Below are 17,390 nucleotides of genomic sequence, written 5' to 3'. Positions count from 1 at the left end.
GTCACAGGGTAATGGTATAATGGAATTGTAAAATCAGGATCAGGGAGTGGTAGGGTTGTGGAATCGGGGAATCATAAGATCATGGAATTATGGGATCATAAAATCATGGAATTACAGAGTCATGGGATCATAAAATCATTGAATCACAGAATTGTGGAATGATTGTAGGATCATTGAATCATGGAATGCCAGAATCATGGCATAACAGAATCCCAGAATCATGGAATCATAGGATCATTGAATCATTGAGCCATTGAATCATGGAATCCCAGAATCATGGCATAACAGAATCATGGAATCATAGGCTCATTGAATCATTGAACCATTGAATCATGGAATCCCAGAATCATGGAACCATAGAATCCTGGGATCATGGATTCACAGTCATGGAACCATAGGACCATGGAATTGTGCAGTCACAGAATCATAAAATCATGGAATCATGGAATTCCAGAATCATAGACTCACCAAATCATGGAATCACAGAATCATGGAGTCACAGAGCCATGGGATCATAGGATCATGGAATCACAGCATCGTGGCATAGCAGAGTCACAGAACCATGGAATCATGGAATCAGGGAATAACGGAGTCATAGAATCGCAGAATCAGGGAATCATGGAGTCCCAGGATCGTGGAACCGCAGAATCTTGGAATCGTGGAATCACAGAGTCATGGAATCATAGAATGATGGAATCACAGAACCATGGAATCATGGAATCACACAATCATGGAATCATGGAACATAGAATCATGGAATCACAGAGTCATGGAATCACAGGGTCATGGAATCACAGAATCATGGAATCACAGGGTCATGGAAACACAGAATCATGGAATCACAGGGTCATGGAATCACTGTGGAATGGAATCATGGAACCACAGAACCATAAAATCATGGAATCACAGGATCATGGAATCACTGGGTCATGGAATTATAGAATCACAAAATCTTTACATCATGGAATCACGGAATCACAGAATCATAAAATCATGGAATCACAGGATCATGGAATCACTGGGGCATGGAATTATAGAATCACAAAATCTTTACATCATGGAATCACGGAATCACAGAATCATAAAATCATGGAATCACACAATCATGCAATCACAGAATCAGGGAATCATGGAACCACAAAGCCAGGGAACACTAATTCCTGTGCTGGCTAAAATGTATAAATAGAAGATGTTTTATTGCTTGGGGTGCTTGGTTTGTGGAACTCCACGAAAGCCAACTCTGAAATAAATAATAATAAATAACCAACAATAAATAAATAATAATAATAAATACTCCATGCCTCTCTCGAGTCATAATTATTGCCTTAAATTGGTAACAAAATCCAATTTTTGCTGGCAGCAAAGGGGTTGGAATGTTTCCTCAACCATCACCTCTTCCCAGCTCCCTCTCTTTTATTCCCACATCCCTTTTCCCAAAGCAGAGCCTGAATTCTCACCTTCCTTTTTGCCCCCTCGGAAATTTGGGGTGGAGGTGCCCGGTGTCCCCTCTTTAACTTTGTTGGGAATGACATCACTGTTTGGATCTTGAACAGCTTTAATTAACCCCTTGATTAGTTATTTTAATTACTCACTGATTTTTAGCACGAAGTTGTCGCGAGCTTGGGAAAAGCACCAAAAAAAGGGAGTTTTGATAAAAATCAACCTTGGTCTGCTCAGAGAAACGAAGGTGAGAGAGAGGAAGGTGAGTGTTGAACCTGGACATCTGGAAACCCAAGGTTTGGGAAGGACTCTGGGCAGAAATCAGCAGATGAAGGAGGAGGACAACGAGGACTCAACGTGTCCTGTCTGGGAGGAAAAGATGCCAAGAAGATTAAAGATATGAACTAATTATTAGACAAAACCAGTTATCATCAATTAATGGCCAATAGGAGGTGGAATACTAACTAATTAAAGGAATGATGTGATGAAGAACCAGTGAACACTCATTTCTTCATTTGCTAAAAATGTGTAAATGGGTCAAAAAGTTATATATTGAGGGCTGGGCTCTGTGAGGATTAGAGGGTTTTATTTATCCCAGCAATTCAGGATTATTGGGGATTATTTTCATCTGTCACAGGCAGGGCTGTTTTCACCCAGATCAGTGTGCAAGGGGATGTCTGAGCCTTGAAAAGGCAGACTTTGGGCCTGATAAGGGGATTTATCTTGGCCAGGCCACGTTCAAGGAGAAGAAACTGCTTTTAGGAGGCTCGTGGGGTTTGAACACGATGGTCTTCAAGGTCCCCTCCCAGCCCAAACCACCCTATGACTCTGTGATTGTTTTAAATGAATATTGGGAGTTGATTTACAGAGTAAAATACGGCAATAATGGTAAATAATAATAATGATAATAAAAGGGGAAAGAAACTAATTGATGCTCGATGCAATTGCTCACCACCCGCTGACTGATGTCAGACTCCTCCTTCCCAGGTAACTCCCTCCAGTTTATGGACTGGCAATGGTGGTGGAATATCCCTTTGGATAGCTCGGGTCACCTTCCTGGCTCTCCTCCCTCCCAGTTCTGGCAGAGCAGGAGACAAAAAAAATATAAGAAAAAGTCCTTGACTTGGGATAAACACGACTCAGCAAAAACCCAAACCATCCCTGTGTTATCCACCCCCTTCTCATCCCAAATCCAAAACACAAAGCACTGGAACAGCCTCTGGGCAGGAATTAACTCGTTCCCAGCTGAAAGTGGGACAAGATCCAGGTCTGGAGGGGCCACATGAGGAGCTGCTGAGGGTGCTTGGATTGTTCATCCTGGAGGGGACTGAGGGGAGACCTCGAGGGGCTGCAGCTCCTCTGTGTGAGCAGGGGCAGGACCCGAGGGAGCAGCTGGAGCTGCGGTTTGGGGGGTTTGGGAGCTGTGAGGAGGGTCAGGGTTGATCTCAGGGAAAGGTTCTTCCCCCAGAGGGTGGTTGGGCACTGAACAGGCTCCCCAGGGCAGTGGGCACGGCCCCAGGGTGCCAGAGCTCCAGGAGGGTTTGGACAACGCCCTGAGGGACACGGGGGGATTGTTGGGGTGTCTGTGCAGGGCCAGGGGTTCCACTCCATGATCCTTGTGAGTCCCTCAGGATTCTATAAACCAGGTTTAAGTTGGAAGGGACCTTAAAACTCACCCAGTCCCACCAGCATGCCACGGGCAGGGACTCCTTCCACTATCCCGGATTGCTCCGAGCTGGCCTTGGACACCTCCAGGGATCCAGGGGCAGGCACGGCTTCTCTGGGCAACCTGATCCTTACAAAGGACAAAAAACCTTGTCCCAGCTTTCCTCTGATGCGTCAAGCAAAGATCAGATGCTGTGTGTCCACAATTAGCAATGAGCTGCTGCCCCAAAAGTGACTCGAGCCTTTTTCATCCTTTGCCTTTGGTTATTTTACGGATCCGGGGGGGTCGCTGCTGCCCCAGGACCTGTGGAACCAACTGAGAGCTTCCTCATGAGGGCAGTGAGAGGACCCCAGGGAGCAGCTGGAGCTCTCTCAGGGTTTTAGGGGGATATCAGGAAAAGGTTCTTCCCCTAGAGGATGGTCGGGCACTGAACAGCCTCCCCAGCGCAGTGGGCACGGCCCCAAGGCTGCCAGAGCTCCAGGGGCGTTTGGACAACGCCCCGAGTGACGGGAGGGGATTCTTGGGGTGTCTGTGCAGGGGCAGGAGTTGGATTGGGATGATCCCCGCGGTTCCCTTCCCTCAGGATATTCCACGATTCCCTCACGGGCGGGAGCGAGGGCGACCCTCGCCCCCCCACCCCCCTCACGGGGTTTGCGCACGGCCCCTCCCGGAGCCCCCGTGAGGGACGAGGCGGGAAAAGCCGCCCGGCCGAGCCTGAGGGACGGGGCGGGAAAAGCCGCCCGGCCGAGCCTGAGGGACGGGGCGGGAGGAGGCTGAGGGACGGGGCGGGAAAAGCCGCCCGGCCGAGCCTGAGGGACGAGGCGGGAAAAGCCGCCCGGCCGAGCCTGAGGGACGAGGCGGGAAAATCCGAGCCTGAGGGACGGGGCGGGAAAAGCCGCCCGGCCGAGCCTGAGGGGCGAGGCGGGAAAATCCGAGCCTGAGGGACGGGGCGGGAAAAGCCGCCCGGCCGAGCCTGAGGGACGAGGCGGGAGGAGGCTGAGGAAAGTCGCTCGGCGCTGCTTGAGGGTGAGGGTGGGCGGTTCTGCAGTGCCCGGGTCGGGTGTCCCCTCAGTGCTCGTGCCGGGTGTCCCCTCAGTGCCTGGGTCAGGAGTCCCCTCAGTGCCTGGGTCGGGTGTCCTCGCAGTGCCCGAGGCCGGTGCCCTCACCCTCAGCAGCCCCTGCCCTCCGCTACCTCATTCTCCACAGCCCCTCACCCTCAGCAGCCCCTGCCCTCTGCTACCTCACCTTCCACAGCCCCTAAACCTCAGCAGCCCCTGCCCTCAGCTCCTTGCCCTCAACAGCCCCTCACCCTCAGCACCTCGCCCTCAGGTCCTGGCCCTCAGCTCCTCATCCTCCACAGCCCCTGCCCTCAGCAGCCCCTGCCCTCAGCCCTTCACCCTCAGGTTTGTGAGGCTCCTCATCCTCCACAGCCCCTGCCCTCAGCAGCCCCTGCCCTCTGCTCCTCATCCTCCACAGCCCCTGCCCTCAGCACCTCCTGCCCTCAGCTCATCCTCCACAGCCCCTGCTCTCAGCATCCCCTGCCCTCAGCACCTCCTGCCCTCAGCACCTCCTGCCCTCAGCATCCCCTGCCCTCAGCACCTCCTGCCCTCAGCACCTCCTGCCCTCAGCATCCTGCCCTCAGCCCCTCATCCTCCGCAGCCCCTGCCCTCGCACCTCCCGCCTCAGCTCATCCTCCACAGCCCCTCAGCCCTCTGCCCTCAGCACCTCCTGCCCTCAGCATCCCTGCCCTCAGCACCCAGCCCCTCGCACCTCCTGCCTAGCACCTCCTGCCTCAGACCCTGCCCTCAGCCTCGCCTCCGCAGCCCTGCCTCAGCCCTGCCCTCAGCACCTCCTGCCCTCAGCTACCTCCTGCCATCAGCACCTCCTGCCCCAGCCCTCCTCTGAGCCTCACCTCCACAGCCCCTGCCCTCAGCAGCCTCCTGCCCTCCGCTAGCCCCATGCTCCTCCAGCCCCTCACCCTCCAGCAGCCCCTGCCCTCAGCACCTCCCGCCTCACTCATCCTCCACAGCCCCTGCTCAGCATCCCCTGCCTCAGCACTGCCCCTGCCCTCCAGCACCTCCGCCCTCAGCAGTCCTGCCCTCAGCACCTCCTGCCCTCAGCACCTCCTGCCCTCAGCACCTCCTGCCCTCAGCATCCCCTGCCCTCAGCTCCTCATCCTCCACAGCCCCTGCCTTCAGCACCTCCCGCCCTCAGCCTCATCCCCTCCACGGCCTCCTGCCTCAGCACCCTCCTGCCCTCAGCACCTCCTGCCCTCAGCATCCCCTGCCCTCAGCACCTCCTGCCCTCAGCACCTCCTGCCCTCAGCACCTCACCCTCAGCAGCCCCTGCCCTCCGCTACCTCATTCTCCACAGCCCCTGCCCTCAGCACCTCCTGCCCTCAGCACCTCCTGCCCTCAGCACCTCCTGCCCTCAGCACCTCCTGCCATCAGCATCCCTGCCTTCAGTCCCTGGCCCTCAGCAGCCCCTCACCCTCAGCCCTTCACCCTCAGCCCTTCACCCTCAGCCCTCAGCAGCCCCTCACCCTCAGCATCTCTCCCCCACCCTCAGCTCCCCTCACCCTCACCTTGCCCACACAGGCCCTGGGGGTTGTTTGAAACGTGGGGAGCCTTTTCCTAAAGCCCTCTTGACAATCTAGTGGGCTGGGTGCTGTTTAGCACTGAGGAGCGTGGCCTTTGGAGGCTCGTATTTCATATAAACACAGATATAAATATTCCAATTACTGCATCCTGCCGCCTCGGGGGAGGCCTGTGCTGCTGTGGAAATCAAGGATCTGATGCTGGGGATTATCAGACAAACTGCCCTGCTCTGTTTGCTGAAAACTCCAGGTTTGTTTGAGCTGGTGAGTTGTGCAGGAGATCCCTGTGGAAGCTGCAGGCTGGTCTTGCTGCCCTTGTGCTCATCCAGGTGTTAATGCAGGTGTTTCATTCACAGGAAGAAGAGTCTCTGCAAAATGGCAACTGCTCAGAAGCAAAGGAACTGCATGGTACGGTTTTGTTGTGGTTTTTGGCATGGTTTATTCTTCCATGGGAAAAACGGGGGAATTTTGGCTGAAATAGTGCACCCAGGTGATATTTCTTCATTTGAAAACTCCAGGCTAATTCGGTTCTTTTAACTAAGAATAAAAGATGCTTAATGGAAAAATAACCTGAATTCCGCTGTCGTGCACCGGCCGTGTCCTAAAAACACAATGGCACCAAGTGTCAGGAATGTCCTTTATAAGTCACACTTTTCAGTTGAGTTCAGATTGAGGCACTGGACAGGTTTGGTGCTGTGGATACAGCTGAAACTGGTTTCTTCCTCTGGTTTTCCAGAGTGCAGTGGTGTTCCCAAAAACAATAGGCACGGAGCAGCAGTCCCTGATGCTGGTGAAGAGGCTCCTGGCAGTGGCCGTGTCCTGCATCACGTACCTGAGAGGAATCTTCCCTGAGAGTGCCTATGGAACCAGATACATGGATGGTAACAGGCTGTTAACACAGTAACTTGCAGAAGATGGGTGTTTTTAAAGCCCTTTTGAGACCATTTCGATGCCTGTAATGGAAACCTCACTCGTGCCTTACGCTGAATTTTGTCAGTGCTGGTGCTCTAACAATTAAACCTCTGCTCACACTTAATAATAATGTTAATTTTAGACCTCTTTTTGGTATGTGCTTTTAAGGAGGGAACATCACTTTTTTTAAAAAAATATGCATTTTGCCCCAAGTAAATGTGTTTTTTTTTTTTCTTTTTAATTTTTTTTTTTTTGGAGATGTCTGTGTCAAAATCCTGAGGGAAGACAAGAACTGCCCCGGCTCCAGCCAGCTGGTGAAATGGTGACGTCTGGATTTCCCTATTTTCCACAAACACCATTTATTGCCCTAATACAATAAACAGACACAAGAATTCCACTTTTCTGCTGCTGTTTCAGCCAGAAGCAAATGGGAATTAGCAACTCATGGCCCGTATTGTTTGTTTTCGCAGGATGCTGGGCTGCTACGATGCCTTGCAGAAGAAATACGTGAGTCTTGCAGTCTCATCTCAGTGTGGGAATGCTGATTTAAGCCTCTTATTTCCCAGTGCTGAATCAGCTGCAGCACAGGAATTTCAGGATAAAATTCCTTGCAAACAGAGGCACTGAAGGATTTGTAGGTGGTTTGGAAGTTTTTTCTTCCAGCAAGCCTTAGTTAGTTACCTGTTGGTTCCCACAGCCAGAGAAGCAAATATTTCAGGAGAAACGGGCTCTAAAATATGTGTAATGTTCTCTTTCTTTCTCTCTTTGTGTCCCTGACAGCTAAGGCAGATTGTCCTGGCAGTAAGTATCTCTGAAAAGCAAAGGATAAAGTCCTTATCCTGATTTTTTTTTTTTTATTTCTTTCCCAAGAGTTCTTATTCTGATTCCTCTCTTCACTTTAAAAACACAGGTCTACACCCAGCCAGAAGACCCTCAGGTAAATCAGCTGGAACATTTAATTGTAATTTAATTTAAGGGGTGCCTGTAATGTACTTTTCTTTGATGTACATGGTTCCTGCTGCCTGTTTAGCAGCCAGAGCAGCAGCAGGACTTGCCCTGGGGGCTGGGAGTTTAATTAACCACTGTCTTTGCTTGCAGACAGTCACAGAGTGTTACCACTTCAAGTTCAAGTACACCCAGCACGGGCCACTCCTGGATTTCGGCAGGTACAGCCCCAGGCCTTTCCCTGCCTGCTTTTCCAGCCCCCTTTTTGTGTGACAAAACCTTGGATTTTATCTGTTTGGTGTTGGGTTTTTAAAGTCTGGATCTTAAGGCTGATTTCTTTTTTTTTCAGCTGGCTTAGACTTATTAAAATACAAGTAATCATTTAGTCTGATTTAGGCTGGTAGTTTTAATACCCACTTAGTGTCAGCCTGATGTCTCTCACCAGGTTCTTGGAGATATTCCATGTGTGGAGGGTGAAACTTAATATCAGATTTACTTTTCTCTTTCTTTCTCTTTCTTTCTTGCTTTCCCTCTCTCTTTCCCTCCTCCTTTCCTCCTTCTTTCCTTCTTTCCTCTTCCTTTCCTGCTCCTTTCTTCCTTTTTTCCTCCTCCTTTCCTTCTTTTCCTTCTTCTTTTTTCCTTTTCCTTCTTCTTATCCTTCTTTTCCTTCTTCTTTCCTCCTTCTTTTCTCTTTCTTTTCCTTCTTTTCCTCCTCCTTTCCTCCTTTTTTCCTCAACCCACTACCCTCCTTCTTTTCCTTCTTTCCTCCTTCTTTTCCGTCTTCTTCTCCTTCTTTTCTGTCTTCTTCCTTCTTTTCTCCTTCTCCTCCTTCTACTTCTTTTCCTTCTTTCCTCCTTTTTTTCCTTCTTTTCCTCCTTCTTCTCCTTCTTTTCTCCTTCTTCTTTTCCTTCTTTTCTCCTTTTTTTTCCTTCTTTCCTCCTTTTCCGTCTTCTTCTTCTTTTCCTTCTTTTCTCCTTCTTTTCTCCTTCTTCTCCTTCTTTTCTCCTTCTTCTCCTTCTTCTTCTTTTCCTTCTTTTCTCCTTCTTCTTTTCCGTCTTCTTCTTCTTTTCCTTCTTTTCTCCTTCTCCTCCTTCTTTTCCTTCTTTTCTCCTTCTTTTCCTTCTTTTCTCCCTCTTTTCCTTCTTCTTTTCTCCTTCTTTACCTTCTTCTTCTTCTCCTCTTCTTTTCTCCTTCTTCTCCTCTTCTTTTCTCCTTCTTTTCCTTCTTCTCCTTCTCCTTCTTTTCTCCTTTCCTTCTTCTTTTCTCTCCTTCTTCTTCTTTCTTCTTCTCTCCTTCTTTTTCTTCTTTCTTTTCTCCTTCTTTCCTCCTTCTTTTCTCCTTCTTCTTCCTTCTCCTTCTTCTTTTTCTCCTTCTTTTCCTTCTTCTCCTTCTTCTCCTTCTTCCTCCTCTCTCCTCTTTCTCCTTCTTTCTCTCCTTCTTCTCCTTCTTTCTCCTTTTCTTCTTTCTTCTTCTGTCTCTTTCCATCTTTTCTCTTTCTCTTCTCTTCTTCTTTCTCTTCTTTCTTTCTTCTTCTCTCTCTTCTCTTCTCTTTCTCTTTCTTCTTTCTCTTCTCTTTCTCTTCTTCTTCTTCTCTTCTCTTCTCTTCTCTTCTCTTCTCTTCTCTTCTCTTCTCTTCTCTTCTCTTCTCTTCTCTTCTCTTCTCTTCTCTTCTCTTCTCTTCTCTTCTCTTCTCTTCTCTTCTCTTCTCTTCTCTTCTCTTCTCTTCTCTTCTCTCTGCTCCTTCATCTCCCTCTCTTCTCCTCCTTCTCTTCTCCTTCTCCTCCTTCTCCTCCTTCTTTCCCCTCCCCTCCCCATCCACCCCCCATCTCTGCACCCCCTGCTCCGCTCACCGCCTCTCCCCTGGGCTGTTCCCAGCAGGGAGCGCTCGGGCTCGCCCATCCCGTGCGCGGACACGAAGCGGGCGAGCATCCTGCTCATCCGCAAGATCTTCGTGCTGATGCAGAACCTCAGCCCGCTGCCCAGCGACGTCTGCCTCACCATGAAGCTGCTCTACTACGATGAGGGTACCGTGCCCTGCCCCCCGCGCCCCCAGCCCTGCTGGCAAAGCAGAGAAACGCTGCACTGCCCAACCTTTGTGTTTCCTGGGCCCTGGGAAATGATGTCATTGCAAGGGGCAGGGGGATGATCCTGCTGCAGGAACACGATCCTGCTGCAGGATCTCGACCCTGGCCCCGCCTTCCTCGGGGCAGGGGGATGATCCTGCTGCAGGAACACGATCCTGCTGCAGGATCTCGGTCCTGGCCCCGCCTTCCTCGGGGCAGGGGGATGATCCTGCTGCAGGAACACGATCCTGGCCCCGCCTTCCTCGGGGCAGGGGGATGATCCTGCTGCAGGAACACGATCCTGCTGCAGGAACACGATCCTGCTGCAGGATCTCGATCCTGGCCCCGCCTTCCTCGGGGCAGGGGGATGATCCTGCTGCAGGAACACGATCCTGCTGCAGGATCTCGACCCTGGCCCCGCCTTCCTCGGGGCAGGGGGATGATCCTGCTGCAGGAACACGATCCTGCTGCAGGAACACGATCCTGGCCTCGCCTTCCTCGGGGCAGGGGGATGATCCTGCTGCAGGAACACGATCCTGCTGCAGGAACACGATCCTGGCCCCGCCTTCCTCGGGGCAGGGGGATGATCCTGCTGCAGGAACACGATCCTGCTGCAGGATCTCGATCCTGGCCCCGCCTTCCTCGGGCCCGGCAGGGGGATGATCCTGCTGCAGGAACACGATCCTGCTGCAGGATCTCGATCCTGGCCCCGCCTTCCTCGGGGCAGGGGGATGATCCTGCTGCAGGAACACGATCCTGCTGCAGGATCTCGATCCTGGCCCCGCCTTCCTCGGGCCCGGCAGGGGGATGATCCTGCTGCAGGAACACGATCCTGCTGCAGGATCTCGACCCTGGCCCCGCCTTCCTCGGGGCAGGGGGATGATCCTGCTGCAGGAACAGGATCCTGCTGCAGGATCTCGATCCTGGCCCCGCCTTCCTCGGGGCAGGGGATGATCCTGCTGCAGGAACACGATCCTGCTGCAGGATCTCGATCCTGGCCCCGCCTTCCTCGGGGCAGGGGGATGATCCTGCTGCAGGAACACGATCCTGCTGCAGGATCTCGGTCCTGGCCCCGCCTTCCTCGAGGCAGGGATTTCCCCGGGAGTTTCCCACCCTGCATTTAGGCTGCCCCACACTTTTCCCAGCCCGGTTCGAGGCTGGTGACTCTCCAGACCTCCGGCCCTGCTTACGAAGTGTGTCGTTTCCTTATCGTGACAAGTCAGGATTTTATATCTCAATTTTATCTCCCCACCCCTTCTCAAACACCTTTGCCTGCTCAGCACAAAGAGCTTCACTTAACTCCAAGCTCAGTATTGATTATTCCCCTCCCCACACCCCATTTTTTTCTTATATTTAAGAGTTTGAACATTAATTTTACAAGGCTGTGACCCCTCTCGTGGCTTCCCCTCTGCAGTGACCCCCCCTGATTACCAACCCCCGGCTTCAGGGAGGCCAAGTGCGAGGGGCTGATGTTTAACGAGGAGCCCACCTACCTGAACGTGGGGGAGGTGCCCACCCCCTTCCACCTGCTGAAACTCAAGATCACCACCGAGAAGCAGCGCATGGAGAACGTGGACAGAAACATCCTGAGGCAGGGAAGGAGGGAGGAGCCAGGAGGGGAGATCCAGGGCATGAATGTAAGAACAACGAGGGGGTTTTGTGGAGCTTTTTGTTTGCTGTATCACCTAGAAAAAAACAAAAATCAACTGTCATTATTTCACCAGGGTGTTGATAAAACCCCCTCTGATCCCAGATAGGTTTAAGCAGGACAAAAGTTATAAACAATTCAGGGCGTTTGTGCCTTGATTTTCCTGCTCCATTTTGCAGGGACAGGGAGCAGCAGAGGGGAGGATGAAACCTCTGCCACTTCCCAACCCGTTATTTCACTGCACTTTGTTCCACCCCAAATCCACCCAAAAAAAAAAATCTGAGGAGAAACCTCCTTCCTGCTGTGCCTGCACTGAGTGACAGCCCCGTTTCCTCCTCCAGGAGGATCCTGTCCCGGATAACAGGGTGGTGGAGGAGAACCACGAGAACGTTTCAGAAGCTCAAGGTAACATTCAGGGTGATTTTCAAGTCTCTGAGTTGCCTCTTTCCTGGAACAAACCCCTCATTTTTCTCTATTCCCATCTGCATTATTTTCTTCACACTGGAGAGGGAATTTCTGCTCCATGGAGGAACACCCAGACAACCCTGGAGCTCCTTTCCAGAAAGGATTTCAAAGGTTGGGGTTGGGTTTGTTTGGGGCAGCTTTGGAACACCCAGACAAGCCTGGAGCTCCTTTCCAGAAAGGATTTCAAAGGTTGGGTTTGGGGTTTGTTTTGGGGCAGCTTTGGAACACCCAGACAACCCTGGAGCTCCTTTCCAGAAAGGATTTCAGATGTTGGGTTTGTTTTGGGGCAGCTTTGGAACACTGAGACAACCCTGGAGCTCCTTTCCAGAAAGGATTTAGAATGTTGGGGTTGTTTTGGGGCAGCTTTGGAACTCCCAGACAACCCTGGAGCTCCTTTCCAGAAAGGATTTCAGATGTTGGGGTTGTTTTGGGGCAGCTTTGGAACACCCAGACAACCCTGGAGCTCCTTTCCAGAAAGGATTTCAGATGTTGGGTTTGGGGTTTGTTTTGGGGCAGCTTTGGAACTCCCAGACAACCCTGGAGCTCCTTTCCAGAAAGGATTTCAGATGTTGGGGTTGTTTTGGGGCAGCTTTGGAACTCCCAGACAACCCTGGAGCTCCTTTCCAGAAAGGATTTCAGATGTTGGGTTTGGGGTTTGTTTTGGGGCAGCTTTGGAACACCCAGACAACCCTGGAGCTCCTTTCCAGAAAGGATTTCAGATGTTGGGGTTGTTTTGGGGCAGCTTTGGAACTCCCAGACAACCCTGGAGCTCCTTTCCAGAAAGGATTTCAAAGGTTGGGGTTGTTTTGGGTTTTTAGTTTAGGAAATGGCTGAATTTAAGGTTGAATTTAATCCTTGCTGGAGTTTAGGGCAGGAAATGGCTGAATTTAAGGTTGAATTTTAATCCTTGCTGGAGTTTAGGGCAGGGAAATGTCTGAATTTAAGGTTGAATTTAATCCTTGCTGGAGTTTAGTTTAGGAAATGGCTGAATTTAAGGTTGAATTTTAATCCTTGCTGGAGTTTAGTTTAGGAAATGGCTGAATTTAAGGTTGAATTTTAATCCTTGCTGGAGTTTAGTTTAGGAAATGTCTGAATTTAAGGTTGAATTTAATCCTTGCTGGAGTTTAGTTTAGGAAATGGCTGAATTTAAGATTGAATTTTAATCCTTGCTGGAGTTTAGAACAGGGAAATGGCTGAATTTAAGGTTGAATTTAAGGTTGAATTTAATCCTTGGTGGAGTTTAGTTTAGGAAATGGCTGAATTTAAGGTTGAATTTAATGCTTGCTGGAGTTTAGGACAGGAAAATGAATTTAAGGTTAAATTTAATCCTTGCTGGAGTTTAGGGCAGGAAAATGTCTGAATTTAAGGTTGAATTTAATCCTTGCTGGAGTTTAGTTTAGGAAATGGCTGAATTTAAGGTTGAATTTGAATATTTGCTGGAGTTTAGGAAATGGCTGAATTTAAGGTTGAATTTAATGCTTGCTGGAGTTTAGTTTAGGAAATGGCTGAATTTAAGGTTGAATTTAATCCTTGCTGGAGTTTGGGCAGGGAAATGTCTGAATTTAAGGTTGAATTTAATCCTTGCTGGAGTTTGGGAAAGGAAATGTCTGAATTTAAGACTGAATTTTAATCCTTGCTGGAGTTTAGGGCTGGGAAATGGCTGAATTTGAGATTGAATTTAATGCTTGGTGGAGTTTAGGGCAGGAAAATGTCTGAATTTAAGGTTGAATTTAATCCTTGCTGGAGTTTAGTTTAGGAAATGTCTGAATTTAAGGTTGAATTTAATCCTTGCTGGAGTTTAGGGCAGGAAAATATCTGAATATAAGGTTCAATTTTAATCCTTGCTGGAGTTTAGTTTGGAAAATGGCTGAATTTAAGGTTGAATTTAATCCTTGCTGGAGTTTGGGACTTGCTGGAGCTCCCCTGAGCCCTCTGGCATTCCCTGTTCCCGGAATTTTCCGTGTTCCTCGGGGCAGGGCTGGTTGTTAACGGTGACCAAACAGCTCGATTTGACTCCTCAGCTCTTTCCTTCTTTTAGAAACGAACTCCACCTGTGGAGAGGAAGCTGGAGGGATCCACACTCCCAATGTTTGTAACCCTCAGGTAGGAAAAACTCTCCTTCCTTGTCTTCAACCTTTAGGGAGCTTTTGTGGAGCTTCTTTTCCTCCCCTAACAGTGATTAATCTGCTGCAGTCACCACTTCCAGCAACAAAAATCCCTTTTTACTTCCCTTGGTCTCTAAATATGTATTTTTTTTTGCTGCTGTCACAACAGAAAACTTCATTTTCAGATTTCAGGAAACTCCTGGAGCGTTGTTACCACTTAACAGCTTGATTTAACCCAGAAAAAACCCCTTTGTTTTCTGCTTTCAGGTGGATCATTTGGCCCGAAAAACGTCTGAGCTGGTTGTGTCAGAGAGCAGGACGAGGAGTGGGAAGATATTTCAGAGCTGCCTTGTTAGTACCACGTGGTGCTGTTTTTTTAGCTTTATTCTTCCTGTTTCCTGTTCTTTTTCTCTCCCAAGCAGTGGAACAAACCCCCTGAGGTGGAATTATGGAATTCTCATCACTCAATTCCCACTGAATTTGGGAGGGGGGGATTCTGGCAGGGGGTGGGGACTGGCTGGGCTTTGGGTCCCTCCCAAACCATGCCACGATTCTTTGATTCCTGATGTCACAGTCAGGGGGTTTCCTGGGACAGAACCCATGGAATGGGACCCTGGCTGGGAACAGACCTTGGAATCAGGGAATGGGTTGGCTTGGAAGGGACCTTGGAGCTCATCCAGTCCCACCCCCTGCCAGGGACAGGGACACCTCCCTCTATCCCAGGTTGCTCCAGCCTGGCCTGGGACACTTCCAGGGACGGTGCATCCATGGAATAACCTGTCCACCCCCACAGGGAAGGATTTCTCCCGTGAAATTCCCACCCAGGAGCACATCCCAGCAGGGAGGGACACATCCCAACCTTCCTTCAACCCCTCAGAAAAACCCTGCCAGAAAATCCCTATCCAGCTGTTCCTGCAGGCCCAGCTCCTCTGGATCAGGGCTCTGTCCTGCTCTGGGGGGGGCTGTTCCCTGTCCAGCACCTGGAATTCCCCGTAATTCCCACGTGGTTCTCCCTGCAGGTGCACCAGGCCGAGCTCTCCTCCAGCCAGGACGTGCTGCCCAAGAGGAGGAAGCTCAGCGAGCCCAAGGAGCAGTTTTAGCTGCCAAACATCTCCTGGAATTCTCCCACCTGCCTGTTGGTCCCCAGGGATCTGTTCCGCTCCCTCAGCACTTCCCAGCGTGTTTTTAGGGAAGGAAAAGCCAGGAAAGCCCAGCTGGAAGATTCAGGGCCCGGCAGGTGGGACCAGAAAACCCCTAAAAGGGGTTTTGGGGTTGACTCCGGGCACGTCCGTGTCCTGATGGGGGTGGAGCAAAGCTCATTCCCACAGAGCCTTTGGAATTTTTATCCTGGTCCCCCAAAACCTGCCCAGTCCTGGAGGTGATTCCCAGAGTTTCCTGGCTGTTCCAGTGTTTGCTTTTCCTGCTGGGACACTTGGAGGGTTTGATGAGTTGTTTGTGGTTCTTCCCTGTCAGAAAATCCAGGGATTTCTGCTGCCTTTAACTCCAGATTCCCTACCAGAAAATCCTGGAATTTCTGCTGCCTTTAACTCCAGATTCCCTGCCAGAAAATCCAGGGATTTCTGCTGCCTTTAACTCCAGATTCCCTGCCAGAAAATCCAGGCATTTCTGATTCCTTTAACTCCAGATTCCCTGCCAGAAAATCCAGGGATTCCTGATTCCTTTAACTCCAGATTCCCTGCCAGAAAATCCTGGAATTTCTGATTCCTTTAACTCCAGATTCCCTGCCAGAAAATCCAGGCATTTCTGATTCCTTTAACTCCAGATTCCCTGCCAGAAAATCCAGGGATTCCTGATTCCTTTAACTCCAGATTCCCTGCCAGAAAATTTAGGAATTTCTGATTCCTTTAACTCCAGATTCCCTGCCAGAAAATTCAGGCATTTCTGATTCCTTTAACTCCAGATTCCCTGCCAGAAAATCCAGGCATTTCTGATTCCTTTAACTCCAGATTCCCAGCCAGAAAATCCAGGGATTTCTGATTCCTTTAACTCCAGATTCCCTGCCAGAAAATCCAGGCATTTCTGATTCCTTCAACTCCAGATTCCCTGCCAGAAAATCCTGGAATTTCTGATTCCTTTAACTCCAGATTCCCTGCCAGGAAATCCTGGAATTTCTGATTCCTTTAACTCCAGATTCCCTACCAGAAAATCCAGGGATTTCTGCTGCCTTTAACTCCAGATTCCCAGCAAGAAAATCCAGGAATTTCTGATTCCTTCAACTCCAGATTCCCTGCCAGAAAATCCTGGCATTTCTGCTGCCTTTAACTCCAGATTCCCTGCCAGAAAATCCAGGGATTTCTGATTCCTTTAACTCCAGATTCCCTGCCAGAAAATTTAGGAATTTCTGATTCCTTTAACTCCAGATTCCCTGCCAGAAAATTTAGGAATTTCTGATTCCTTTAACTCCAGATTCCCTGCCAGAAAATCCAGGGATTTCTGATTCCTTTAACTCCAGATTCCCTGCCAGAAAATCCAGGCATTTCTGATTCCTTCAACTCCAGATTCCCTGCCAGAAAATCCTGGAATTTCTGATTCCTTTAACTCCAGATTCCCTGCCAGAAAATCCAGGCATTTCTGATTCCTTTAACTCCAGATTCCCTGCCAGAAAATCCAGGGATTTCTGATTCCTTTAACTCCAGATTCCCTGCCAGAAAATTTAGGAATTTCTGATTCCTTTAACTCCAGATTCCCTACCAGAAAATCCAGGGATTTCTGCTGCCTTTAACTCCAGATTCCCTACCAGAAAATCCAGGCATTTCTGATTCCTTCAACTCCAGATTCCCTGCCAGAAAATCCTGGCATTTCTGATTCCTTTAACTCCAGATTCCCTACCAGAAAATCCTGGAATTTCTGCTGCCTTTAACTCCAGATTCCCTGCCAGAAAATCCAGGCATTTCTGATTCCTTTAACTCCAGATTCCCTGCCAGAAAATCCAGGCATTTCTGATTCCTTCAACTCCAGATTCCCTGCCAGAAAATCCAGGGATTTCTGATTCCTTTAACTCCAGATTCCCTACCCTGTATCCACGTGCAATTCCGAAGTGCTGTGACAGCGCCTCTTCCAGTGAACCTGGAAGTGCTTAAGCAGTTAATTAATTACTGGAAGTGCTTAAGTGGTTAATTAATTACTGGAAGGACTTACAGGGTTAATTGCAGGAGTTGGAGGCGGTGCCAGTTCCCTTTCCATTGAATAAGTGTTAATTTCCCGGGAATGGGAGGGAAGGGCAGGGAGAGCTGGAGGTTTCCTGCGGAAATTGGAGTTTCTAATTGGGAATGCGGTTGGAGTTTTTAATTGGGAATGTCCGTTTGTCGTTCCGTTAATTAAACAGCGCTCAGCGTTGGCTGCGGTGCCGTCAGCGCCGGGATGGGACGGGAATGGGACACGGGACAGGATGGGACGGGAATGGGACACGGGATGGGACGGGAATGGGACACGGGATGGGACGGGAATGGGACACGGGACAGCATGGGGATGGGATGGGATGGGATGGGATGGGATGGGGTAGGACAGGATGGATGGGATGGGATGGGGT

The 17,390-nt window shown here is 49.9% G+C and overlaps 1 protein-coding gene across 1 annotated transcript; it reads left to right on the top strand.

Moving 5' to 3' along the window:
• The first annotated feature begins 6,077 nt into the window (after positions 1 to 6,077).
• HORMAD1 (HORMA domain containing 1) lies at positions 6,078 to 15,717 on the top strand. The gene is given in 14 exon segments (XM_050306283.1): positions 6,078 to 6,110; positions 6,439 to 6,583; positions 6,873 to 6,936; positions 7,085 to 7,121; positions 7,395 to 7,415; positions 7,525 to 7,551; positions 7,713 to 7,780; positions 9,435 to 9,583; positions 11,037 to 11,060; positions 11,063 to 11,259; positions 11,612 to 11,675; positions 13,774 to 13,838; positions 14,108 to 14,191; positions 14,860 to 15,717. Coding segments are annotated over 14 exon segments (1,059 nt in total). The 3' UTR covers positions 14,941 to 15,717.
• Positions 15,718 to 17,390: the final 1,673 nt, after the last annotated feature.

Source organism: Myiozetetes cayanensis, unplaced genomic scaffold (genome assembly GCF_022539395.1).
Source record: "Myiozetetes cayanensis isolate MyiCay16 unplaced genomic scaffold, myiCay2020 scf119, whole genome shotgun sequence".
Classification (NCBI taxonomy): domain Eukaryota; kingdom Metazoa; phylum Chordata; class Aves; order Passeriformes; family Tyrannidae; genus Myiozetetes; species Myiozetetes cayanensis.
The sequence above is the reverse complement of the archived record's forward strand: the minus strand, read 5'-3'. Positions and strand labels throughout refer to the sequence as shown.